Source organism: Hirundo rustica, chromosome 20 (assembly GCF_015227805.2).
Source record: "Hirundo rustica isolate bHirRus1 chromosome 20, bHirRus1.pri.v3, whole genome shotgun sequence".
NCBI classification, from domain to species: domain Eukaryota; kingdom Metazoa; phylum Chordata; class Aves; order Passeriformes; family Hirundinidae; genus Hirundo; species Hirundo rustica.
Genome location: NC_053469.1, coordinates 8,582,833 through 8,609,399, shown reverse-complemented (window position 1 = coordinate 8,609,399; position 26,567 = coordinate 8,582,833). Strand labels below are relative to the sequence as shown.

Below are 26,567 nucleotides of genomic sequence, written 5' to 3'. Positions count from 1 at the left end.
GATATCCCAGGGAGCTGGGAGCAAAGCACCTCTGGAACCAGCCCTGGAAGGAGAAGGCACCTCTGGATGGCAGCAGCTTTGCTAGGAGGTGGTGGAGAGGAAAAACAAAACCCACAGAGATATCAATCCCTTCATCCCAACACTGAGGGTTGGGCAGGGGGTAGGGACAAAGGGAATGCCAGAAAAACCAGGAATACCCACTGCTCTGGTCAGACATGCTGCACCTGATTATCGCAGTCTGCAGCTGGTCTCTGCCTGCAGGGCTCACCTGGAGCCCAGGATTTCCAGGAGGTGCTGGTGGCACTCAGTGGCTGAGCACCCATGGCTGGCACGGTCAAACACAGCACTGTCTCATTCCCAAGCATCCTTCAGGCATTCCTGAATGGAATCACCCCACGGCAGGCCTGCCCAGCCTCGCCCTGCTCGTTTTTGGTGGAAGTTCACTCAGGCACGGGACAGGTGGCCTGCTCTGGTGCCACCATGTTTGGTCACAAAGCCAGAACATCAGTGTCCCACGGTCTGGGTGTTGGGATGAACTCCGTCCGGGAATGCTACAGCATCCTCTGCTGGATAAGAGCCATTCCCACAGGGGTGCAGCTCCTGGGGCGGGCTCACAGCTGCAGCTCCTCTCTCCCAGCTCTCTGCCCCACTCTTCGCTCCCTGTGCCATCCCTGTGATTCCCTCCCGGCCCAGGAGCAGGGAAGGAGCTCCACACCTGGAGCTTCCCTCAGCCTGCTCCCAGCCAGGAGCCCTGGCAGGACCCAGGGCGCTCCTGGGGCTGCCCCACATCCACAGCCCGGCTGAGGGTTTCTCACACACAGTGCAAGTGCACTGACCCCTGAACTGCAGCACACCCAAGGCCCATGAGGAAAATTCTCCCCCGTCCTAAGGATGTGTGCTGGGATGTCAGCAGCCTGCTGAGAGGGCTGGGGCTGCTCAGCCTGGACAAGAGGAGCTCTGCAGAGACCTTGCTGTGGCACTTCACCGCTTGGACAGGGCTGTGCGAAAGATGGGACAGATTTTTTAATAGGGCTTGTGATAACACAAAGGGGAATGGTTTTAAATGAAAAGAGGGTCGGTTTAGATTAGATAAAGGAAGATGTGTTTTATAACAAGGTGCACAAGGTGCACAGGGTGCCCAGAGAAGTTGTGGTTGCCCCTGGATCCCTGGAAATATCCAAGGCCAGGTTGGACACTGGGGATCTGAGCACCTCGGTCTGGTTGAAGATGTCCCAGCTCACTGCAGAATTAAATGGGCTTTAAAGGTCCCTTCAACCCAAATCACCCAGTGTTCTACGATTTTCTCCTGGTGTTTAGCCAGGGTGCCCAGGCAGCCACACAGCACAGCAGCAGGCAGGGCAGGGAGGGCAGTGTGGGGTCTGCCACGCCCCAACTCCTCTGGTCCCTCCAAAACCCCATCCCCGAGGTGCCCATGGCACTCAGGTACCAGCTGGGCCTGGTTCAAGCCGAGCCTGTGGGCGCTGCAGCACCAAGGGCTGGGGAAGGAGCTCTTCTGTGCACACACGGAGGAGCAGCAGAGATGGGTGACACGAGGTGGCCGTGCCACCTGCAGCAGCTGCAACACCCCCTGGCCAGCCCGTCCCTCCCCTGCCCGCTCACGCTGCCCAGCCACTGCAGCCCTACCTCCATCAGGTCTATGAGCCACAGGAGTCGCTCCTGGGATGTGCCAGGGGGAGAGAGAGCAGAGGGAAACAAGCACAAAAGCAAAAACGGACCGTCAGGGAAGGTGCAGAGCAAAGGAGCGAGCTGAGCAAATCCCGGCACGGCGCTGCCCCCGTCCCAAACCCACCCGCAGAACCCACAGCTGCACCCAGGGCTGGGTGGGAGGGCTGGAGTGAGCCCCTGCTGCCAGGGGGGCTGGGGAGGGCTCAGCAGCAGGGGCTGAGGGCAGAGGGAACGCTTGGGCATCTCTCTGCTGCCATCTGAGCACCCACCCACCAGGAGCTGGGGCTCTTTGCTTGGCAGCTGCTTCAGCAAGAGTGGGCACAGCCATCTCCAGGGGCAGCATTCCCATCATCAGGCAGAGCCTGGAGCAGCAGGGCATGCTCTTACAGCCACGGGAAGAGGTGCCACACAGCCAGGCTGGCCCTGCAGTGGCACCCAGGGACACGTGCTCTTGAAGGAAGCAGTGCCCACTCCCTTCTCTGTGCCACAGCAGCACCCTGGTGTCCCTCCCCGAGCTCTGGGCTCGTGTGCCAGGTGGGGCTGGGTCACTGCTCACACACCGGCCCGGGCAGCCGCGTTTGGCACGTGTGGTGGAGCAGGAGGCACACCTGGAGCACGTGGCACGGCCCCAGGCACGGGCACAGCGTGAGAGCAGGGTGTCACGCTCAGCACACAATCCTGGCAGACCCGTGCCAGCCCTCAGAAAAAATTTTCCCAGCAGCATCTTGGAGAGCAGAGCAAAACTCACTTTGTTTATGCAGATCCTGAAAGGATCTCACCGAAATGCCTCCTGGCCTGAGCAGGCGGCTTTCCTGTGGGCACTTGTGGATTTAACGGGACAAAAGCACAGCTCTGGTGCTCTGACACTCTCTGAGGTCTCTCTTAGGCAGGCAGAGCCCCAGGAAAGCCCCCTCCCCTCTCCCCCAGGGGCTGTGCTGGGTGGGCTCTCCACAGCCCCATCCCACCCCCGTGGGCTGCTCCCCTCGCTGAGGAACCAGCACATTGTTCCTCCTGCTTTCCACCAAGGGTTTAATTTCCAAGGTTACTAATGCATTTATGATGAAAGGCACTTTATGGAGAGGAAATTAATTTGGGGGCTGTTTGCCTGCACAGTCTGAGGCGATTACAGTAACTTAATTAGACGGTGCGTGCGACAGGGGCCTGGCAGAGACGTGGGAGTGCTGCTGAGTGCTGGAGAGTGGGCTGGGGATGGGATCCTGCAGCTGCCTGGCCGCTGTGGCTGCCCCTGGGATGGGGAGCAGGCAGCCAGCATCCTTGGGGAGGTGGCTGAAGAGCTGCTGAACAGCAGCAGGCATGGCACAGCAGCGGGGCACAGCTGGCATTTCTGCGTGGACGCAGCTCCGGTGGGTTTCTGGAAGCAAGGCAGGCTCTGTCCCTCACTGGGATGAAGGCACACGCAGCCTTCGAGCAGGGGACAGCAGCACCTTGGTGTGAGGGGCACAGAGACAGCCAGCACCTCATGGCATCACCTACAAACCACCCGGACTGCATGGATAAAGAAAAGCTTTGGGGGAGCCCATGGGGGAAGCTGGCCAGGGCTCCCTGTGGGGTGGGATGGGGTTCCAGCACCGCAGGGAAAGCAGGCAGCTGTAGGATTGCCAGGAGGAGGTGCTGACAGGAAGGGGTTAACGCAGGAGGGACCTACCCGGGCCGAGCTGACCGTGGTGGCAGTGAAGTGGCTGCTGGAGGAGGAGACGGTGTCGCTGTAGGACATCATGGAGTAGGAGTCGGTGCTGGGCGCCGCGGGCTGCCGCGCCTTCATGGACTCGATCTCCCTCTTCAGCACCAGGTTGTCGAAGCGGTCGAGGTCCTGCGGGGAGATCACCCCCCGCACCTCGGAGAGCAGCGAGAACTGGCCAGGCACACGCAGACATAGACAGGTTGGAGCAAAGACACGTTCCTGGGAAGCTGGAGATCTCCCTCCCACCATGGTCAGCACTGGCAATGGGATGTACTGGCGGGTGATGGAGAGGGTTTGGTCCTAAATGCTACCAGAAGCTCCTCTGCCACTGAACACCAGCCTGCAGCCCCCAGAATGGGCCTGGCACAGGGTGCCCAGAGCAGCTGTGGCTGCCCCTGGATCCCTGGCAGTGCCCAAGGCCAGGCTGGACAGGGCTTGGAGCAGCCTGGGACAGTGTAAAGTGTCCCTGCCATGGCAGGGGGTGGCACTGGGTGATTTTTAAGGTCCCTTCCAACCCAAATCAGGGTGGAATTCTCTGCTGGTTCCCTGATAATGTGGATTTGGCTCCTGCACCCTCCCCCTTTCTCTGAGCAGATCACCTTGGAGGCACAGGCCCACACTGTGACAATGCCCACACCGTGACAAAATCCACACTGTGACAATGTCCACACTGTGACAATGTCCACACTGTAACAATGTCCACACCACGACAATGTCCACACTGTGACAGTGCCCACACTGTGACAATGCCCACACTGTGACAATGTCTGCACTGTGACAGTGTATACACTGTGACAATGCCCACACTGTGACAATGTCTGCACTGTGACAGTGTATACACTGTGACAATGCCCATACCATGACAATGCCCACACTGTGACAATGTCTGCACTGTGATAGCGTCCACACTGTGACAATGCCCATACCGTGACAATGTCCACACCGTGACAATGTCCACACTGTGACAGTGCCCACACTGTGACAATGTCCATACTGTGACAGTGCCCACACTGTGACAATGCCCACACTGTGACAATGTCCACACCGTGACAATGCCCATACCATGACAATGCCCACACTGTGACAATGTCTGCACTGTGACAGCGTCCACACTGTGACAATGCCCATACCATGACGATGTCCACAGTGTCACAATGCCCACACCGTGACAGTGACTCTGCTCAGCCCACCAGCCCCAAGGAGCAGCCCCTGCCCTGGTGAGGGCCTCACCTTGGCGTGTGTGTTGAGCAGCTCGAAGAGGGCCATGACCAGGGCATCCACGGAGATGTTGCCCTCCTTGTACTCGTCCAGGTAGTAGCCCATGGTGGCGCGCTCCTGTTCGTTGAGCAGGTGCCGTGCCTGCTCCTCCAGCATGACACGGGTCTGGCTCACCATGGTGCTCAGCGTCACCTGCGAGCCGGCCAGCCCCCGGTAGAACAGCGGCTGCAGGGGACAGGGGACAGCCTTGGGACACCAAGGGCCTGGCAGCGGGAAGTGGGCAGTGCTCTGCTGAGATAGCCAGGCTGGGCAGCACAGGGACCAAGGAGAGCCCCGCTCTGGGCTCGGCCCTCCAGCCCTCTCTGCCTCGTGTCAGACACTGCCTGTTGGGGAGCTGAGAATCAGACTGGAAGGAGGATTTTGGCAATGACAGGAGGAAGGCTTCCTCAGGAATTCATCAGCCTTTCAGTGGCACCACCTGTTTGGGTAACTCCAGAGCCACGATCAGGGGAGCTGAGCTTTGCTCTGGGACAGGGACAGGAGCCAGGGAAGGGCTGGAGCTGGGCCAGGGCAGGCTCCGGCTGCAGAGCAGGGAAAGGTTCTTCCCCCAGAGGGTGCTGGGCACTGCCCAGGCTCCCCAGGGAATGGGCACGGCCCCGAGGCTGCCAGAGCTCCAGGAGCCTTTGGACAGCGCTCCAGGGATGCCCAGGGTGGGGTTGGTGGGGGTCTGTGCAGGGACAGGGCTGGGCTGGGTGATCCCTGTGGGTCCCTCCAGCTCAGGAAATTCTGTGATTCTCTCATTCTCTGAAGTCATGCAGCACCAGTTGAGTTTCCCATCCCTTTTCAGCAAGCAGAGATCCTATCCCCCACCCAAGCAGTGATTTAATCCCAGGCTGTGTTCCTCCCTGGCAGAACTGGGGGAAATGGGGCCAAGGAGACAGGCCAGCTCCCCATCATGTGGAAAAGGCAGATTTGCCCCCACTGCCAGCTTGAAGCAGACCCTAGTGAAGAAAGAGCCACTGGCAACCAAAGGAGCCCCAGGGAGACACAAGGCTGGCTGCACATGAAAGACTTTTTCCCTTTGAGAAAGGGAGGTCCTTAGTGTTTCCTCGCAGGCAGAGTTGCCACAGGGACATGGAGCCAGACAAGACCCTGACTATCCCTGAGACAGAGAGGAGCTGAGGCTGGGAGTGTTTTGCCAGCAAAGAATACAAAGCTGTTATCAGGGAGAGCCACCTGTGAAACCTCCCCGCTTAATTTCCATGTAAAAGCAACGTGCTTTGCAAGGAGGTGTGTGGGGAAGGTGCTGGCACGGAGCTGCAGGCACAGCGCGGGTGAGTCCCTGCGCCTGTTGGGCTGGAGAGGGCTGGCTCAGCTCCCTGCACCTGCCAGGGCCCGGAGACAGCCCCCATGAGCATGGAGTCTGCAGGGTGGGCAGGGTCCCCACGGCCCTTGTGCATGGGTGGTCGCTGCCCCTTGCCCATTAAGGCCAGAGGGCACCAAATGTGCCCTGGAAGTGGCACAGGAGAGGGGACACCGCTGTGTCACTGTGGAACACAGCTGGGGAGGAGAAAGGCCCGCTGAAACCCCAAACCAGCATCCCTGCTATAACCAGGAGCACAGGCCCCTCCCTCCCACGGAAAACAAAACACAGGAGCAGTGGTGTTTTCACCAGGCGTCGGGAATGTCTTCTTACCCTGGCTGCCACGTCCATGGCATGGTCACCCGCTGCCCTGCGAGGAGGGAGAAGATCAGTTAGCACTGAACACTGTCACTTGTCACCTGGCACAGCCCCTGGCGCCTTCTGTCCTCTCTGGAGAGCCAAAAGCTTCTGCTGGGGACAAGGGGAAGGGGCAGCACAGCATTGGGCAGACTCCAGACCTGCACAGCCCAGGCTGTGACACAGGAGGGACTTCACAAACGCAGATTTTGTGAGAGTTAAAAGCCACAAGAGAGCTGTTCTTTCTTGAGGGGAAGTTTCCATGGCAGACCAAAAGAGACTCCTCTCTCTAAATGAACTGATAAAAGACTATTTTATAGGTGATAAACTGACCTAAGGTTCCAAGTTTTGTCCCTATACATTGTCAGTAAGAAAGAAAAGGAGCTGTTGGGGGTGAGGGAAGTGTTTTGAGAGCTTTATTCTAATTCTTCTTAATTTATTTCTCTCTTGTAGTTTTGTTAATAAACCTGTCTTTATACCCTTTTAAGTTTTGACCCTGCCTTGCTTTTCTCCCAATCCTATCTCACAGCAGAAAAAGAGTGAATAATTCTAGTGGCCACTCAAACCACTGCACTAAACTAGTGCCGAAACTTGTGAAACAGAAATAGGCAAACTTGAAACCACTGCAATCCATCCTACAGGCCAGAGAGGCTTCCCTGGGACAGGAACCAGACCCAGAACAGGGAGATCCATGGGTGGGCTGGGGGGTCCCCACCCTCCCGGGGGCCTGTCAGCACCCCCAGGGGCTCTGAGCTGACAGAACCCCCCCAAAAGCTCCCCAGGCATGTGTTAGAACCCAGGGCACTGAGAGTTCCAGGCTTTCTGTGCTGCCAGACACTGACCCCCAAGGAAACACTGCATTGGACCTGAGGCCTTGGAAAAGGCTTCCAAATTTGAGTGACAGCACTGGGATTGTGGGTGTGGAGTTTGAATAGAAGTGTGTGACATCACAGGGTGGAAAACTTAGAGTTTAAGGGTTTAGAATATAGTAATATAGATAAAGCAAGATGGAGGTTTTAGGGCATAGGCTAAGTCCTTCTTTTTCACCTTCTTCTTCATGGGTCTGGGTGGTACCTTGTAATTGGGTAGAAAAATCTGTATTGCGGGCCACGGGTGGTTGGTTATTGGGTAAAAAAGTAAAAATAATTTAGGTGTCATCTCTTAATTGGACAGTTTGTGCTTAAAAGGCCTTGGAGAGAGAGAGAGAGAGAGAGAGAGAGAGAGAGAGAGAGAGAGAGGGAGCCATTTTTCGCTTTGTTAGCCAGAACTCACAGCTCGTGAGACTGTAACGTAGATAAGAACGAACAAACATCTGAGTCCGAACACGAAACACCGTCTCCCGATCATTCACTCCCGACCGTAGCAGGAAAGAAGGTGAAAGCAGCCACATTGAACGGCGCCCGCGCGAGGAGCGAAGCGACGCCCCTCAGGGGCACGTACCCCGCGGGGCTGAGCAGCGTCTCCCCGAGCTGGGAGCTGGTGATCCAGCGGGTCTCGTCCACGGTGGTGCGGGCGTGGGGCAGGCGCCCGATGTCCTTCACCGTCATGATGAGGTGGCGCGAGGACTTGAGCAGCTTCACGGCCTCGTCGTGGGGGATGCTCAGGAAGCTCCGGCCGTTCACCTCCAGGATCTGGTCTCCCACCTGCGGAACCGGGATGGGCTGAGCCTGGTGCGCCCTCGGAGCTTCCCTGTTGGGGGTGGCACTTTCCTGTCCCAGCAGGGAGGTGCTGCCCAGTCTAACCCCGCTCCAAATTAGGGACACAGCGACTGGAGGGAGCAGGGGACACGCTGGTGGATGGAGACCGATCCCTGCAGCTGGCAGCAGTGAGGAGCAGCCTGTGCGGCCTGGAGGGGCCTGCCCAGGATCCCGACTCAGACTGTTCTGCCCACTCCATCAACCACACCAACCCCAAAGAACATCAAGGCCTCCAGCCCCAGTCCCTGCTGCTGCTCTGGCAGGCCAGGAACCGTCTGTGGAAGCTCCAAACCTCAGATCTCTGCATGCAGCAGGGAGGGTCCGACCACAGCCTCCAGCACCCTGTCAACTGCAGCATCTGGGACAGCTGCATTCCGTCTCTCCTCTGATATTTCCTGCCAGCTGCTCCTAAGAGATTTCATTTTGTGGGCAAGGCCTTTGCTGGAACCAGGAGCTGCCCTGAGAGCCTGGTCTTGTTTGAGACCCAGCACCCATCTGGAGTTAACCCTTCATCCCAGCTCCTCTTCCTCTGAGCTCCCGGGGCATCCAGGGCTGCTCCTCCTCACTCCCAGATCACAATTCACCCTGTTCCTGACACACCACATTTTTGAGAGTGACCCTTCCTATCTTTGCTCAACCACAGGCCTCAGCTCAGCTCTACCAAACACAGTAGGGATCTTCCGTTCTGCCTGGCCAGCGAGGAGACACAGGGAGAGAAAAGCTCCAGAGAAGTGAAAGGAAAATGATCAGTATCAGATGAAGGTGCCTGTGAAAGGACAGATGGAAGAGATTAGGCCTGTTAAATTTAGAGAGGAGATCATGTGGGGGGGCTGGATGGAGCTGTACAAAATAATGCTGGCAATAATGAGCAGCCAGAGCAGGGCTCCTGTTTGCCCTTCCCTCTGCTCAAAGGACAGAGGAGGCTCAGAGAGGCTGGAAGGATGCTCGGAGTGGTGCTGAGGGAAAAAGGACCTGGAGCAGGAGCATCATGGAATCGTTTGGGTTGGAAAAGGCCTTTAGGATGATTGAGTCCAGATGCAGCAGAGCTCAGCTCCACGTTGAGCTCCATCCACGGACCCTGAGTGGATCTGCCTCATTCTTCATCATAAAGTTCAATGGTTTGTGTAGGAAGTGAGCTAAAATATCCCAGAAGTGCAAAGGGAGGGGTCCCAGGGGCAGGCAAATTACACAAATGACCAAGTTCCCAGCCGTGGGGCTCCACAAATATCCCAGGTTCCCTTCGAGCTCTGTCAGCTTTAAATCTGCTGTCACAAAATTGCTGATTATCAGCGTAACAGGGGAGGGGAATTATTGCCAGGGGAAAAAGTGCCAAGAGAAACACCCGCTCAGGTGCACCAATATCACCTCCAGGGTCCTTCTGATCCATCAGAAAATCCCTGGAATGGATTTTGCTGCTCAAACAAGGAGCACAGAGGTCACAGCTGCACCAAAACAACAAAAATCCAAATTTGATTAGGCTGTTTTATTGCAATTATGAATCTTTAATGGTTTACCATACCAGGGATTAAATTTTCATGATTTTTTTGGTTCAGGACAGTTACACAGGTTTAACAATCTTTAATTCCTCCTTTTAACCAAGAGGAGTCTGGCACGCTCTCATAACATCAGGGAGACCAGAGGGGCTCTGGATTTTTTGCTAATTAACATAGATAATAATTATACTTTTCTCCCCAAAGTCAAGGACAAGTGGGAATGTAACAAAAAAACTGCAGAGATGCGAAAGAACCATCTACTAAAACAAAAGCTGACCCTGGGAAATGATTTGTTGCATTCACAGCTCCAAACTGGCGCAGAATAAAAGAAGTAATAATAAGACATTAAAAAAAAAAAAAAAAAAAGAAAAAAAAGAAAGTTAGAATAAAACACAGGAAAATTATTGCCCTGGATATTTCAGGAACTACTTTTCAGTTGTGCTCAGCTAATGGTGGGTGGATACCCAGGATGCGCTGAATGCTTGAACACCCCTGAAAATGTGGATTATTCTCATTTCCTAGGGAAAAATGTAGCCTGAAATGCAGGGGCTGAACACGAGACGCAAAAAGTGACAGACCATGACAAGCAGAGAGCTTGGAAATAACACCTTGATGACAGCCCTGGCTCTTTCTCCTTCTGGAGACAGTGGGGAAGGGGAGGTGCAGTCAAAAGAAACTTAATGGGCTTCAGACAAGGGTTCTGAGCACCTCAAGTCTCTTGGAAATAATCAGAATTGGCTCTGGGAGAAATTCAATCACACAGACAGGAAAATAGGCAAGGGATTTGAAACGTGAGTTAAAGTTAAACGACACCAAACTGAGCTGGGAATTACAGGGCCAAGGGGATGCCAGGTGGGCTGGCACTGGCGCCAGTCCTGCTCAACGCCACTGGAGTGCCAGCAGAGAGCCTAAACGACACTGGAGATACCACTAAAGCAGAAGGAGCCTCTCTCCAGCACAAATTGCCAAAAGCCCTTAAGAAATTAAAGATAGGGGCAGGAAAATGTATGGAACAATTTGGAATTGACCAAATGAAGGCTCGCAGTAAGCAAGGAAGTGCTCAGCTTCTCCAGCAGGGAAACAGACGAGGGCAGATCATCGATGTCCAACAGAACCTGTGGGGAGGATCCAGGAGACACCTGCCAGCAGGACAGGAGATGAGGGGGGCTGTGGCTGAAAACGGCTCCTGTCCCCAGACAGGCAGCCCAAAGAGCAGGAACAGCGCAGACAGAGGGGAGAGGACAGCCCAGCGAGGGAAGGGGCTCTCTGGGGGTGGCACTGGTTGTGGCACTGATGGGGGGAGCTTTCTGGTGGCCTCTCAGGAGAGGAGATCTCTGTGCCCATCAAGGTGGCACCACTGGAAGGAGCAGGAGAAGCGTTACATCCTGGGTACCACAACCACGAACCTCCTGAGTGACTTTCTCACTCTGCAGCTCATTCCCAAACTCTGAGGGAGCCACAAGGCTTTAACCTCATCTTCTCTTTTCCAGGATATTTGTCTGCGTCCAGACCTCAAAGCTCAATGCGGCTTTCAAGGGGTGGCTTTGGGACGAGGGGCTTGAGGGCACCCCCAGGAGTTTGCAGATGACACCAAATTGTGTCCAGGGAGGAGAACAGAGCTGGGAAGGGGCTGGAGCACCAGGAGAGGCTGAGGGAGCTGGGAAAGGGGCTGAGCCTGGAGAAGAGGAGGCTCAGGGGGCCCTTGTGTCTCTGCACAACTCCTGACAGGAGGGGACAGCCGGGGGGGTCGGGCTGTGCTCCCAGGGAACAGGGACAGGAGGAGAGGGAACGGCCTCAGGCTGGGCCAGGGGGGGTTTGGGTTGGATATTGGGAAAATAAGGAAAATGTTGTCCAGCACAGGTTACACAGGGCAGTTTTGGTGTCCCCACCCCTGGAGGGATTTAAAACCCACGTGGATGTGGCACTTGCGGACATGGGGCAGTGCTGGAGGAATGCTTGGACACGATGATCTTGGAGATCTTTCTCAGCTTAAATTAGTCTTTGCTCTCTGACAGCCACTGCTGATGTAAAATCATTCAGCTCTTCCCATTTACAGTCTCCCTCTCCCTCTCCTCTCATATCTGGATAAATATGGATCGTGGCAGCCCTTTTCACCCCAGCCCTCATTCTGGGAGCTCAATATTGAGTTGTTTGCTCAAAGCAAGCTCCCTGGAATCCGCTCTTTCTCATCTAAAGGTCAAGGAGAGAAAACAAAAATGGCTTAAGGAGGAAAAAGAACCCCAATCCTGACAAAACACAGCACCAGAAAAAAATGAGCGAGGAAGGAATCGGGGCCAGCAGAGCCAGGAACAGCATCAGGAGCTCAGCTCGTGCCGGGCACCGCTGGGAACGTCACGAAGGAGGCAGGAAGGACAGGAGCTGGAAGCAAACAAGGCTGACTCACCTCCCTCCTCTGCAGCCCTCTAACCCCCACTTTTCCACTCTCAGAACTTCCTCGGAGGCAGCAGATTTGAAGCCCGAAGAGCACATTGTCAGAAGCTCCATGAATGAACAAACACCAAGGAGGCCAAGGCCAGGACTATGAATATTTAGTTATTGACTGACTGCAGAGATCCAGCCTGGCTCCTGCTGGAATTCTGCCTGCTGAGGGAGCAGAGCAGCAGCACCTGAACCAGCAGGGCTGGAGCTCCTCTGGGACCCTCATCTCAGAACCTGGGTCCCTGTTTCTGGAGCTGGCAAAAGTTTCTGGGCCTCAGAGAAACTTCCTTGGCTTTGCCTGGCTTTCAACACCTTTGGTTTGCCCTTGGGTCAAATTTTAAGGGAAGTGCAAAACGTGAATTATTTATTTTAGTTATTATTAAAAGAGTCCAAAATTCCGATTTGGTGCCATAGATGCAAGGAGGTAAAAAATGAAATGTCTGGCAAAATTTTGGATTGGTTTGGGTTAAAAGGGACCTTAGAGCCCATCCAGTGCCACCTCTGGGACACCTCCCACTGTCAGAGCCTGCTCCAAGCCCCAGTGTCCAACCTGGCCTTGGGCACTGCCAGGAATCCAGGGGCAGCCACAGCTGCTCTGGGCACCCTGTGCCAGGGCCTCAACACCCTCCCAGGGAAGGATTTCTGCCTTATCTCTCATCTAAACATCACCTGAGAATCAGCTCAATCCTGGTAACAAACTCAGGGAAAGCAGCAAACCCCACAGAAGATCCAGCAGGAACCTTCCCATCAACCCAGCCAGGTTGTGTTGAGCCCATATGGAGCAAACCCACAACATTTCCATTTTAGAGAGTAACAAATTACCTGGAAATCACATTTACCTACCAGGTCTCGCTTCCTTGTGCATCACATCCCTCCCAGCAGCACCTGGAGCAGCAATCTGCACCCGGCCATGTCTAACAGCAGGACATAAAAGGCCTTTTTTACCCCCAAACCTCCAGGCTGCGCTGAATTTACAGCCCCTAGCACACACAAATCAGCGTGGGAAGCGCCTGTGAGGAACTGAAATCACCCCAAGGCTGACATCCAGTGCAGCACGAGCCTGCTGGGCACACAAATCACTGCCTGCAGAGCAGAGCAGCCAGGGGGGAGATCTCCAGGATCAACAAGCAGAGGCTCAGGTGTGGAAACAACAGTGGCAGGACCCGGGGGCACAGGGGGCTGGCACTGCTCTGGGGGCTGGCACTGCTCTGGGGGCTGAGTGTGGCTATTTCCTGGCATCCAAGCAGGCATGGGATGAGGATGGAGGGATTCAGCCGGGTGTTCTGCTGTTGGGACTGTCCCTGTGACATCTCCTCTGCCGAGCTCACTGCCAGGGGGATGCATAAAAACAAAAGCAGTGATTTCCCCGGCACAGCAAAACCAGGGATTTGGAGCAGCACTGGATCAAACAGAAAAAAACACCAAGCAAAACAATGCAGCTTCTTCTTTCTTATCCTGCATATAAACTTTCAGTCTGGTGTTTAGGAGATGGATCCTGACCCTGGCACAGGGGACAAAGCGTCAGCAAGGTCACCCGTGGCAGCTCCAGCCAGTCCCTCCCCTCCCAGCTCTGCCAAGCACAAACAAACTGTCCTGTGCCTCTTCTTGTCCCTGCCTTGCAATCCTGTGCCCCTCTGGCAGATGAAGCCACCAAGGCCCCTGGGACCCAGCCGGGGGTGTGGGCAGCGGTGCCAGCCTGGAGCAGCATCCTGCACGCCAGGGCTCCGCAGGGAGCTCCCAGCAGCACCTCTGCAGCCTGAAAAGCACTCTGCCATCTCTAGGATGCTCCTACAGCTCCCTGTCCCGTGCCCCAGTGATCCCTTCACAGCCCAGGGTCCATTTCCCTGCTTAGAGCCTGAGAGAGATTAAACCTTGGATCGATCCAGACCTCCAAGTGCAGCAGTTTTATTCTGTGACACAAAGGGAAGCAGGAGCCTGCAGTGCTCAGGACAGCTCAGCAGTGGCTGCATTATCCCAAAAAGTCTCCTTGGCTACAAAGGGAACTCTGGTGACCTCAGTGCCACAACAGTTTGAGGGACAGGCTCGTGTCTCTCCAGCACACTGTCCCCAGCTCGTGCTGCCAGCCTTGACTGATTTAAGTGACTTTATGGGGCCACTGGGCAAAGCCAAGGCTTAGCCCTAAACAGCCAAGGGCTGAGCCATGGGGAAATCACAGGATCCTTTAGGGTGGAAAAGACCTTTAGGATCAGTGAGTCCAAGAAACGCCTCACTGCACAAACAAAGGTCAGAGCAGATCACCCCTCATCCTCAGCAGCCCAGCACCAGCCCAGGGGATCGAGAGGACACTGCAGAGTTTAACATGCATCAGATCTCGACTGACAGAAGGAATAGGAAAGAACTGACCCTCAGAGCCCATGGGATTGCACGGGAGGAAGCAGCGATTGGACATCATTGCAGGGAATTGGCTCATTCAGAGGGAAAAACACACCAGAAAAGAAACTGTGACTGAAGAAAAACGATCCAGCCTGAGGAGTGTGAGTGTCAAACGTGCCCCATTTCTGTCTGGCACACAGAGACCTCCAACTGCCCCCTTTCCAGCTCGTTCCCCTGGTGAACACACAGAGCTGTAACCCCACGTGTCCCTTCCAGCAGCATGCTCAGAGAAGGGAACGGCCTGGGGTGTGCAGGGCAGGCTGCAGGGGCTGGGGGGACACGTGTGTGCAGGGGGTGAGGTGCAGATCTCCGTGCACAGGAGCTCTGCAGCCAGCTCTGCCCCGTGCAGCCCAAGCCCAGAGCACCCCTCAGGAGCCTGTCAGAGTGTGGGAGCAGCCAAGGTCACTGAGCCAGCCTGCTGATGGACCAGCCCTGCTCTGTTGGCGCCTGATGACTTCTATATTCTCTTTTCTACATTCTCTGTATTCTTTACACCAATATTTGGAGCTCTGTAGCCTCTTGTTGAATTCCTATTTAGTTTTCCCAGTACTTTTCCCCTGCCCTGATAGGCAGGATAAAATATATTCCAAAGCCCCTATCCCATCTTGGTTCTCCCTGGGAACCAAGGCCAAAAACCAGCTCTTTGAGACACATTTTCATCAACAAAGTTCAGCTCCGTCTGAGGGGGGAGGATTTAAAAGGGGCTGGAACAGGGGGAATTGCATCACCACTTGTGCTCCTAATTGGTGATTTTGTCAACTGTGCTAATTGGCTAAAGTTATAAAACCGTGTTCACCCCACAGGGGGGCTTCTGTGGACATTTCCCATATTTGCCCCTGGAGGCCTCCAATAAAGGCCAGCTTTCCTATCACCTCCTGCACTAGCATTATCCCAAAAGTGTGTTGTTTCATTTATGTGCTCTTAAGGCATCCCTGTCCCCAGGGTGCTGCTGCTGGCTCTGCCGGTGAACACGGGATCCTGTGAGCGCCGGTGCTGCGGGAGGAGCCAGCACTCCCCAGCTGAGAGCTGGCCTCTGGAACGCTGCCCTGCAGGCAGGCTGGCAGCCCCTGGCACAGCACTGCCTCCACAGCCAGCGCCTTGGGGGGAGACACGCAGCAAGAGGGCACGGGAACACAGCTTTAATGGAAAACTCTTCCCTGCCAGCTCAGGGAGGTGTGACACCTTGGAGAGGCTGCCTGGAACAGAGGCTAGAGCAGGTTGAGAGAATAGAAGTGGGTGTTTATTAAAGGCCTTCAATAGATGCACCTTGGGCAGTCAGAAGCGTCCCAGAGGCTACAGCCAAGATGGACAATGGAGATTTTCAGAGAGAAATAAGTTTGGTCCATTTATAAACCAGGAGTTAATCCTCCAGTTATAGCTTCAGATAATGAAGTCATTCACCCCCTGTTTGCCCTCCCCCATCACCAATTCACTTTTGTTGAAACTTTTTGGAGCCTGAGACAATGAGGGATCCTTGAAGCATCCTCAGGGCCAGAGGGATTGTTTTGTCCGACCAAAATGTGGAGACAGTAACTAACACTTTATACGGAGATTAGAGTTAAACACTAATGCAGTACGGGATTTGAAAAATAGAAAGGCTAAAATCTCAAAGCATCAGGTGAGAGGAACTTTCTGGTGAGGAGACTGCAGGAGCTGATTTGTCTGGAGAAGAGAGGACAGAAAGGGGATCCCATCAATCCATATAAACAACTCCAAGGGGTGTCAGACGATGGTGCCAGACTCTGCTCAGTGACAGGACGAGGAGCAACGGCCATAAACTAAAACTCAACAAGTTCCACATCAACACGAGGAATAAATTCTTTCCCTGAGGGTGGCAGAGCCCTGGAACAGCTGCCCAGGGATGGTGTGGAGACATCCCAAACCCACCTGGACACATCCCTGCGTCACCTCCCCCCCTCTCTGGGGTCACTCTCACCTTCAAGCCGGTGCTCTCTGCCTCGGAGCCCTTGTCCACACCCGTGATGTAGATGCCCAGGGAATACTCTGCCCCTCCTCGGATCATGAGGCCCAGGGATTTCCCTTCATTCAGGACCAGATTCACCTGCAGAGGAATAGCAAGAGACGTTTATGAGGTGTCCAAGTGCTGCCCAAAACAGAGGGGTGGGACAGATCCACAGAGCCGCACCCCTGCCCTGTCCCTGGGCTGGACATCCTGTGGGATTGAGGAGGCGGTGGGAGCACCAGGAGGAAAAGCTCTGCAGGCTGAGAGGTTCAGCCACATGAGGGTGGATTTTCAGCCACAAATCAGCTGATCCACAGCAGTTCTCCACTCTCTCCTTTTACAGGCGCACCTCAGGGGTAGAGACCGAGCTGAGAGCAACCCCCAAAGCCCCACGAGCACCAGTGGGGTGCTCACAGCACTGGCTGTGAATTCCCCCTCTGGGATCCCTGCCCCGTGCACACAGAGCCATGATCCCCCTCCAGCCAGGCTGGGAACGAGGGCAGCTCCATTCCCCACAGGACAAACCCCCGGGCTCCTCCTCCCTGCCACCTGCCCGATTATCTCCAATTAATGCCAGGACAAACCCTCCCTAGATCCAGCACACATTGCAGGGGACATTTCCTACTTCCCACAACCCATCCAGAGCGCCAGGACAGCTGTTCTCCCCACCAAACGCTGATTTGCAAACCCAGCTTCCATCTGCCTTCATCCACCCTCTCCTCCTCGCAGGGCCCGACCAGATTTGGATGTTCAGGTGGGAATTTGGAGTGCGTGAGCAATCCTGTGCTCAGCTCCCTCGAGGACTCCCCATTTGAAATGGCCTTTGTTCGCTCGCTGCATGACGCTGTCTAGATGAATAACTCCAGGGTTCTTTTTTCGCTTTGCCCCCAAGTTTTGAGTCACTTCCGGAGAAAAGCAGACAGCGGGAATAAAAACAAATGAGAAAAGCCAAAATGTGTTTCACGCTGACAGGAACAACCAGAAACAAGCTGTTTGTGAAGGGCTTTTATATTTAGACCCCTGCGCTGCAGTCAAACCAAAATCTTGCACGTTTACCTGGATGGGAAAATAATTCCCAGCTTCAAGTCAGTAATTAATCCATCTTTCTAGAGGACATGGCATCACAGAGGGAATTCAGGCCAGTCTTAGTGGCTGGTATTGAAAACCCACTTTCAGTCTTGGAGATAGAAACACAGAAATCAGCAGCAGGACACAAATCCACCTCAGGCTCCAAATTTTGGACTTCGAGAAATGGAGGCAAAGCTGGAATGAGAACTGCGAGACACCAACTACCCGTACCAGCATCCTCCTCTGAGAAACCTGATGTTCCCTGCGTTTCCTTTCCCTGCTTTAAAAGGCAGAAAGTGCCGGAAACAATTTTAGCATGGAAGGATTATAAAGGAATTGCAGAGACCTTCACGCTTCATGCTGGAGAGACGAGCTGGGCACTGAACCCACCCAAAGGAGCAGCTGCCTGTCACATCCAAGGGCAGTTTGGTTTTCTCCTCACAGGGAAACCTTGCTCTGGACCACAGAACATTTCACTGAGTGCTTTTGAAAATTAGGAAAATATTCAACTTTTCTGAAGTGCTGTTATCTCCCAATCTGCCTGATGGCGTTTAGGATTTCCCTCCTGTGTTTTTCACCCCACCGTGGCCGTGCCTCTCAAAAAATTCCCCAGTTTGGGAAAAATTGAAGTAGGAGAAATGCAGCAAGGAATCACAGATCATATCAGAGTAGACTTGGAATGCCAAAATCCCCTCTCTAAGCCCCTGAATGACATTTTCACGCGCTGGGGTTAGCACCAGGAGGGGCAGCTACACACGCAGACATTTCCATTTCCCTTTAACATTATCGTGGTAAGCTGAGAAGCTGCTCCCCCACCATGGGGACAGCATCAGATGGAGTAAGAGATACCCCCTGTCCCTCTGTCCCTCTGCTCCCCAGGGGCTGCCACGTGAGCTGCTCTGCTCACCCCTGCACCGGGCAAACCTGCGCTTCCAGAGGCACCGAAGCCACGGACACAGAAACCCTGGAGCCACAAACCCCAGCAAACCCCAGCAAACCTCAGCAAACCCCAGCAAACTCCAGCAAACTCCAGCAAACCCCAGCAAACCCCAGCAAACCTCAGCAAACCCCAGCAAACCCCAGCAAACCCCAGCAAACCTCAGCAAACCCCAGGAAATCCCAGCAAACCCCAGCAAACCCCAGCAAACCTCAGCAAACCCCAGCAAACCCCAGGAAATCCCAGCAAACTCCAACAAACCTCAGCAAACCTCAGCAAACCCCAGCAAACCCCAGCAAACCCCAGCAAACCTCAGCAAACCCCAGCAAACCCCAGGAAATCCCAGCAAACCTCAGCAAACCCCAGCAAACCTCAGCAAACTCCAGCAAACCCCAGTAAACCTCAGCAAACCTCAGCAAACCCCAGCAAACCCCAGCAAACCTCAGCAAACCTCAGCAAACTCCAGCAAACCCCAGCAAACCCCAGGAAATCCCAGGAAATTCCAGCAAACCCCAGCAAACCCCAGGAAATCCCAGCAAACTCCAGCAAACCCCAGCAAACCCCAGCAAACCCCAGCAAACCTCAGCAAACCCCAGGAAATCCCAGCAAACTCCAGCAAACTCCAGCAAACCTCAGCAAACCCCAGCAAACTCCAGCTGTGGAGAAAACCTCAGCGCTCCTCAGCGCCGCTGGCAGCCCAGCAAGTTGGGTTTTTGAGGGTTTAATTGCATCTCTTAATCAGCTGATAGCTCCAGCTCCCTGAATGAACAGGGAACAAGCAGGGAGCGTCCCGCTGACGGACACACCGCAGGTTTTGGGAACGGCAGGGGAAGGAGAGAGTGCTGGCAGGCAGGGCTGGGGGGGTCAGGCTGGGGAGGGAAGGTGATGCCTTTTTGGGACAAGAGTAAGGGAATAAAAAGCAGTTCTGTTTATTGAAGGGTCTCCAGATGCATTTAGGGCAGATGAAGCCCCCCAGGGGCTGCACCCAAAATGGACAATGGTCACGGGTTTCACACTTTTATAAGTTTGGTCCATTTGCAGATTGGGGGTTCATCTCCCAATTACAGCTTCAGGTAATGAAGTAATTTACCCTCAGTTTGCTCCCCCAGCTCACTTTTGTTTCCATCTCTCAGGCCTGAGGCAGTGAGGTGTCCTTGATCCCCAGGCCTGGAGAGGAATTGTTGTGTGTGACCAAAATGGGAGAGCAGCAGCTCCCACCGTGTGGGGGGTTTGGAGTTCTACACTAAAGAACTGCAGGGTCACAAATAGATGAAATATATAAAAGGTAAAATCCTAAGGCATCAAAGGAGCAACGGAGAGATAAACTGATTGCCAGGATGAAGCAAAGGCTGAGCCACCCCGTGCCAGGGGCTTAAGGGTCCCAGGGGAGGATTTGCACTCTCCTCCCCAGTGTCTCTGTCTCAGAGAGGGCACAGCACGGGGGTGGTGACAGGAGGGGTGGCCCTGCCCTGCTGGCTGTCCCAGGTGCAGAGCTGTCACACTCCTGCCAGCCTGGCCCCACGCACGGCTCTGGGGTGACACTGGAGCACAAGCCCAGCTGTGTCCAAGAGGGAGCTAAACCTGTGCCCAGGCTGATGTTCCCGGTGGACAGTGGTGATCCAGGGCCCCTCTGGGAACATCCCCTCAACACGGCATTCCCTGGGCCAAGCCCTTCGCTTGGGCTCTTGCACTCAGGCTGGCACACCTGTGGGTAACACTCCAGGGCCAAGGCCTGGCCCAAAGAGGGCATTTTGGTTCCATTTCCACTTTATGCTTCTACTCTCCCCGCTGGCTGAAGCTCCCTTGGGGTGAGGAGCTGTAACACGCCTCAGGGTGAGCTGGGATCACTCCGAGCTCCTAAATCCAGACGGTCCTGACACCATCCCAAACACAGGCAGCAAACAAGGGCAGCTGCTCTGTGGGGGAAACTGAGCACACCACAGATAATAGAATTGTTTGGGTTGGAAAGGACCTTAAAACTCATCCAGTGTCACCCCTGCCATGGCAGGGACACCTCCCACTGTCCCAGGCTGCTCCCAGCCCCAGTGTCCAGCCTGGCCTTGGGCACTGCCAGGGATCCAGGGGCAGCCACAGCTGCTCTGGGCACCCTGTGCCAGGGCCTGCCCACCCTCCCAGGGAAGGATTTCTTCCCAAGATCCCATCTAATTCTATCATCCTTCAGCTTAAAGCCATTCCCTGTGTCCTGTCCCTCCATGCCCCTGTCCCCAGTCCCTCTCCAGCTCTCCTGGAGCCCCATCAGGTCCTGGAGGCACAGTAACATCCAAGGTCACCACGGCATTCCCACTGGCCAGCGCCCACCTCCTTCCCTGTGCCATTCCCAGCCCCAGGGAACTCCTGCGTGCATCACACAGAAACATTTGGGAGCCCAAGGTCAGAGTTTTAATTTCTGTTCCAAGGCTGAAGCATCTGGAGCAGGAAACGGAGGGGAATAAACGCCGTCATCAGCGAGGCACTCGCCCCGAGCCCATTCCTGCACCGCATTTCTTCTGCCTGGCTTTATGGAATTACCTGTTGACAGATTCAATTCTGCCATTAGGAGAAGGCCTTTCAGGCAGGAATTAGCCTGCCCCAGTAGGGCTCAGCACGCAGCTGCGTGGCTGAGGAGGTTTCAGCTATTTCCAGGCCATTACCGCTGCCACACAACACAAGCGACGCCTCGGGAGGCTGGCAGGGCTCATCCTCCTCCTGCTGCCCAAGGAAACCCCACAGTCAGTGTCTAGACATCCTGCACTCAGCCAGAGTGGGGAGGCAGAGCTGCCTCACAGCCACTGACTGAGTCCTGGGAGCAGCTGGGACGTGCCAGGGCCATCAGAGCTGTCCCAAGGTCACCCCCTGCCCAGGGCAGCTCCATAAGGACTTTGGGCTGCCACCCAATGCCCAGCACTGGGGACAGGGGCAGCTCCCAGGGCTGGGAGGTGACACCAGGGCACAGGGCAGTGACCAGACCAAGTCCTCTGCCCATCCCAAGCCCCAGTGCAGCTCCTGCCTGCCCACGGGGCAGGGCTTGGCTCACCAAGCCACCCTTGGGAGCTTTTTCTGCTCAAAGTGCCTAAATTAACCAGGAGGTGGAACTGCTGCCCCTCAGGGTGGGCTGGGCTGTGGCACAGAGGGCATTTTTGGGTAAGTCAGCTGGGACAGAGCTCCAGAATGCCCGAGGCAGAAGGATGGCTCCTGGAAACCCTGGAGGCTGGGTTGGATGTGGCTCAGGGCAAGGTGCTGTAGCTGAAGATGCCCCTGCCCACTGCAGGGGGTTGGATTAGAGGGGATTGAAAGGTTCTTTCCTGTTGGAGTCCAGGGCATTCCTTTGGTTGCCCTGGAGGGTCAGGGACCTGGGCAGGGGGGTCTGGGACCCCAGCCCAGAGCTCAGAGAGACACTGGCTTTGATTTCAGTCCATGGGAAAAACTTCCTACACTGAGAGAAGGTTTACAGGCCACAAGAATGTGAGAAATGGTAGTTTAGCTTATCACAAAATGAGAAAATAATAGTTTTAGGTTCCTAGCATTGAAGTGAATGAGGACAAGATGGAGAATCTGGGGCATTGTCTCCTTCTCCTTCTCCTTCTTCTTCCCTCACTCCATTGCTGCATTGACGTGGCACAAAGTAGTTAGTGAGGATTGGGTCAAAGTAAAGATGACCTTTTTAGTAATAGTGATAGACATTGGTAAGTCCCCGACACTTTCCAACCCAAATCATCCCAGGCCTTTAATCCCCAGGACACTGGTGCACCATATTCCAGCTCCACAGGGAACTGAACCGGCCCTGCACGAGCCTGGATACCCTCAAAGCTGTAAACAAAATCAAACCCCAGCAAGGTCAGAGCGAGCAAACAGTGAGAGACGTGGGCAGCTGGATCATGCACACTGCAAATGTCATTACAAACTAATAGCAAGGAACCCTTCCTTCCCTCTCCTGCGTCTCTTATCCTTCATGCTCAAGTAGTCACCAGCAGTGTCTCAAACACTTAAGACATGTAATATTAGCACAGATATTTTATTTTTTTTTTAAATAATAATTACTGCTGCTTTCGGCTCCAGAGCTGCCTGAAGCTGAGGAGACGTTCACACTCTCTTTATTATGTTTTCCTTCTCGTGCTGCACCAAAAGCTTGCAGGAGTGAGCAGCTCCCCTGGCAATAAGCACATTAAGGCACCAATTCAGCTGATGGAACGGTGCTTCTCAGAGAACTCGCAGCCCAGCACTGCCAGAGTGCTTTGCACACTTCATCTTCCTCCCAGCTCAGCAGCACCTCCGAGTTTGCACTGTCTGAGGGTTCCCAAAGTGCTTTTAATGAAATAAGCTGTCGATCCCCGAAGTCCATCAATGACAATTCAGGGCACAAATGGCTCTTGCTGCTGCTGTGACAAATCCAGGGGCCTCTAAGCCTGGACAGATGACAAAAGTCGAAGTGCTCTGAAGCAGAAGGTGAGCAGGGGAAGCAGGTCCCAGCTTTCCAGCAGGCAGTGACATCCTGGCACAGGGCTGGGGGCTGTCACCTGCTGTTCCGTCTGGCTCCAGCAGCATTTCCCAGAGCTTTGCACTATTGCAAACCCTTCCTTCCACACTCTCTGACCACTGGGAGCACAGGGCTCTGAGGAGACCCTGGACTCACCAATTACAGCCACAGGAAAACGCTCAGTTTGGGAAACACAGCACGTGCCACGCACAGCACAGCCATGGAAAACAAGGATCTGTTCGACACCTTCACCGAACCTGCCAGCAGCTCCTTCAGCCCAACATCCCCCTAATCCTCACCTCCCTTCCCCAGTGCCAGCACTCCTGGGAGGTCAGGTCTACGTGGAAAACCTGGCCCAGATCCCAGCAGCCCTCTGCTCACCCACAACAGCCTCTGAACAGCTCGGGGCAGGCTGGATTCTGCCTGGAAGAGGATGGGGAAAGCCAAGCCAGCCGCCAAATCCCAATCCCCAAAGCCCTTCGGTGGGGATTCCTCCACAGCTGGAAGTGAAGGAATCCCAGTGCCCAGAGGAAAACGTGGAGAAAGTGGGGAACGCTGCCTCTGGAGCTGAACCACGCTGCCCAAAGCCTCCTGAGGTCAGACAGAGCCCAACCACCCAGCTCCACACCTCACCCCACTGGGACGATCCCAGAGATCCCTGCATGGATCCTTACACCATCACACACCTCCCAGTGGTGCCTTCCATTTCCAGCCTTTGCATAACAAATCCTTCTGCCCCGGGATAATCGACTCGGTGACAAACCCACCCTTCCAGGCACAGCAGCCACACAGGGATATCTCCACTGCCTGAGGAATACCAGATGCCTCCAGCAGCCTTGAATTTCACCTTGGGAAAGCTGGGAATATCCCTTGGACTCCAGAGCACTCGCTGGGTTCCATCGCTCCAGCCTCCTGCTGCTGGGCTGGAGCTGCTCTGCTGTGCTTCCCCAACCCCTGCCTGTCTGACAGCTTTGGCACATCCATCCCAGGACATTCAGATCCATCAGAAATAGGAGAGAGTGGGATAAAAAGCAACAACAATGAAAAAAAAACCAACTCATGCTCCCCTCAGAATGCAAAACCACCCACAAATCAAACAGGGCTGCCAGTTCTAGTTGACTGGGCTGAATTAACCAGGGATGCGATGCATTTATTCGCATTTTTTTTGTGAATATAACCCCGCTTTCAGCAGTTAATTGTAAATCTGTAGCTATTAACCTACACATACAAATAAAAAGGGGGAAAACGGGAGGCAGGCTGTTCTGGGACATGTTTTCACCCCTCCACGGCGCTCAGTAATTCCAGAGCGACTCAGCTCATCCATGCCCTGCAGCCTGTGAGCAGAGAATGTCACACCAAATAACCCCTGTCCAGCACCAGGCAGGGCAGGCTCTGCTGGCTGCCAGCAGCCTTGGATCGGGGGGAATTGCTGCCCCCAGCAGCTGGCACAGCAAGGCACCGCTTGAGTCTGGGCAGCCTGGAGCGTTTCAGAGTGCTAGCAGCCAGTAATTTTCTTTTCTTCTGCTCTCACAGACGGGAAATCAGGAGTGGAGGCTACTGCAAAGTGAATTCCAGGCGTTGTGCACGTAAAGCAGTGGGCAATGTCCCTGCTGGCGTGTCACCAGGGAGTGGGGCCAGGAGAAGGTTGAACACTCCCTCTCCATCCCACCTCCATCACTGAGAGCTCCCATTTCCTGCAGTTGCTGTGGATTCTTCCCAGGTTAACAGAGGGGCTCCAGCCCTGGGGTCAAAGAGGGATCCCCTGCAGGAGAGATCCAGAGGAGGCTCCAGGGGGATCAGAGGGAGGAAAGGCTGGGACAGCTGGGAGTGTTCACCTGGAGAGGAGAAGCTTTGGGGTGACCTCGGTGTGGCCTGGCAGGGCCTGGAGGGGCAACAGGAAAGATGGAGAGAGACAATTGACAATGGCCTGGAGTGAGAGGACAAGGGGAAATGGCTTTAAGCTCAGAGGGCAGGGCTGGATGGGAGATTGGGCAGGAGTTGTTCCCTGGCAGGGTGGGCAGGCCCTGGCACAGGGTGCCCAGAGCAGCTGTGGCTGCCCCTGGATCCCTGGCAGTGCCCAAGGCCAGGTTGGACAGGACTGGGAGCAGCCTGGGATAGTAGGAGGTGTCCCTGCCATGGCAGGGGTGGCACTGGGTGATTTTTAAGGTCCTTTCCAACCCAAACCAGTCTGGGATTCTCTGAAGAAGCCAATGAGCTGCCTGACTGTGTGGGGGAATTCCATCCCAAGGACTGGAAGGACACAGGCTCAGATTTTGGAAGAGCCACTCCTCACCCCAGGATGAGCAGGAGCACACCCAGGGCTGGCACATCTTCCCAGGGCTCTGCAAGCGGCCAGGACACACGAGGCTCAGACAGAGAACACGCAGCTGCAGGTTTCTGAGCGTTCCACGTCCACACACAGCGAGGACTGAAGGAATGATGTGCACAGGAACAACTCCCCACAGCTGCCCGGAGCTGCTGCTGCTCTGTCAAGGTGACACTGAGCAGCAGGGGGTGGGGGACACCAGCCAGCAGAGCCTGCTCTTCTCCTCTCCTTAAAATAAAAATAATAGGCCCTTCTCCCTTGTGGCCCACATGAATATTTCATCAGCAAACTGCCTGATCCCGTATTAGATTTTTCTCTCCCTCTGGCTGAGACGGGAAGCTCACAGACCCTTCCACAGCGTTTCCAGGAGCTGAGGACATTTTGGGCACAGACAGGGCGATATCGGGATGAAAGGATGGAAACAGTCAAGGCTCCAAGGAATTCTGCGTCTTTGGGAAGGCAGTGCTGAGTCCCAGGACGGTAATTCGATATTCTGTGGGCGGCAATGAGGAAACCCCACGGTTGTTGTTTACAGGATGAGGTTCCCTGTCCGTCTGTCCCCTCAGCGGTGGGGACAGGACCCCCAGGGGCACGTGAGCACTGTGACAGCGCAGTGACACCTCTGCAGGCCTGGCTGGCCACGGCAAGCGTGAGGGAGAGGAGACACCAAATCCCCGAGATCAAATATTGCAGCTCCAACGCCCTGGGCTGGCTTCCCTTACACCAAGGGCTGTTTAAAGGAGGGCAGCTCATGGCAAGAGAGCAGGGCTGGAAACTCCACGTGCTGCTGGTTTCCTTCTGTCAGAGGCCCGGGGTCCAGGCTCAGCACTGGCCACACTCCCTGGTGTCACTGCAGAAGCCATTCCCTTCCCTGCTCCTTTTTCCCTCAGGCCCCTCCTGCCTCAGGCTGCCTCTCCCCAGATGGAAAAGGAAAATAATCTGGTTTATTTCAGAGCATTTGTAGAAGAGAAGAATTGGGGGGGGGGGGGGGGGGGGGTGTGTATTTTTTTCACTAAGAATTGCTGAGAGACCCAAGAAATCCTCACAGGAACACCTGAGGAAAGATTCCTCCTTCCTGCAGGAGGAAGGGCAGGAATGCACTCAGACCCAACCCTCAACATCCACAGGTGATTTGGAAGAGACATTAAAAATCATCCAGTTCCACCCTGCCATGGCAGGGACACCTCCCACTGTCCCAGGCTGCTCCCAGCCCCAGTGTCCAGCCTGGCCTTGGGCACTGCCAGGGATGCAGGGGCAGCCACAGCTGCTCTGGGCACCCTGTGCCAGGCCCTGCCCACCCTCCCAGGGAACAATTCCTGCCCAATCTCCCATCCAGCCCTGCCCTCTGGCAGTGGGAGCCATTCCCTGTGTCCTGTCCCTCCATCCCTTGTCCCCAGCCCCTCTCCAGCTCTCCTGGAGCCCCTTTGTGCCCTGCCAGGGGCTCTGAGCT

The 26,567-nt window shown here is 55.0% G+C and overlaps 1 protein-coding gene across 1 annotated transcript in view; it reads right to left on the bottom strand.

Moving 5' to 3' along the window:
- The window catches only part of WHRN (whirlin), a 48,368-nt gene that overhangs the window by 7,352 nt on the left and 14,449 nt on the right, over positions 1-26,567 (bottom strand). Inside the window, exons 3-7 of the mRNA XM_040083531.2 lie at positions 16,286-16,411; positions 7,767-7,969; positions 6,303-6,339; positions 4,619-4,831; positions 3,353-3,559 (exon numbers count right to left, since the gene is read on the bottom strand). Of these exons, the coding sequence (XP_039939465.1) occupies positions 3,353-3,559; positions 4,619-4,831; positions 6,303-6,339; positions 7,767-7,969; positions 16,286-16,411 (786 nt within the window). The remainder of the gene's footprint in view (positions 1-3,352; positions 3,560-4,618; positions 4,832-6,302; positions 6,340-7,766; positions 7,970-16,285; positions 16,412-26,567) is intronic.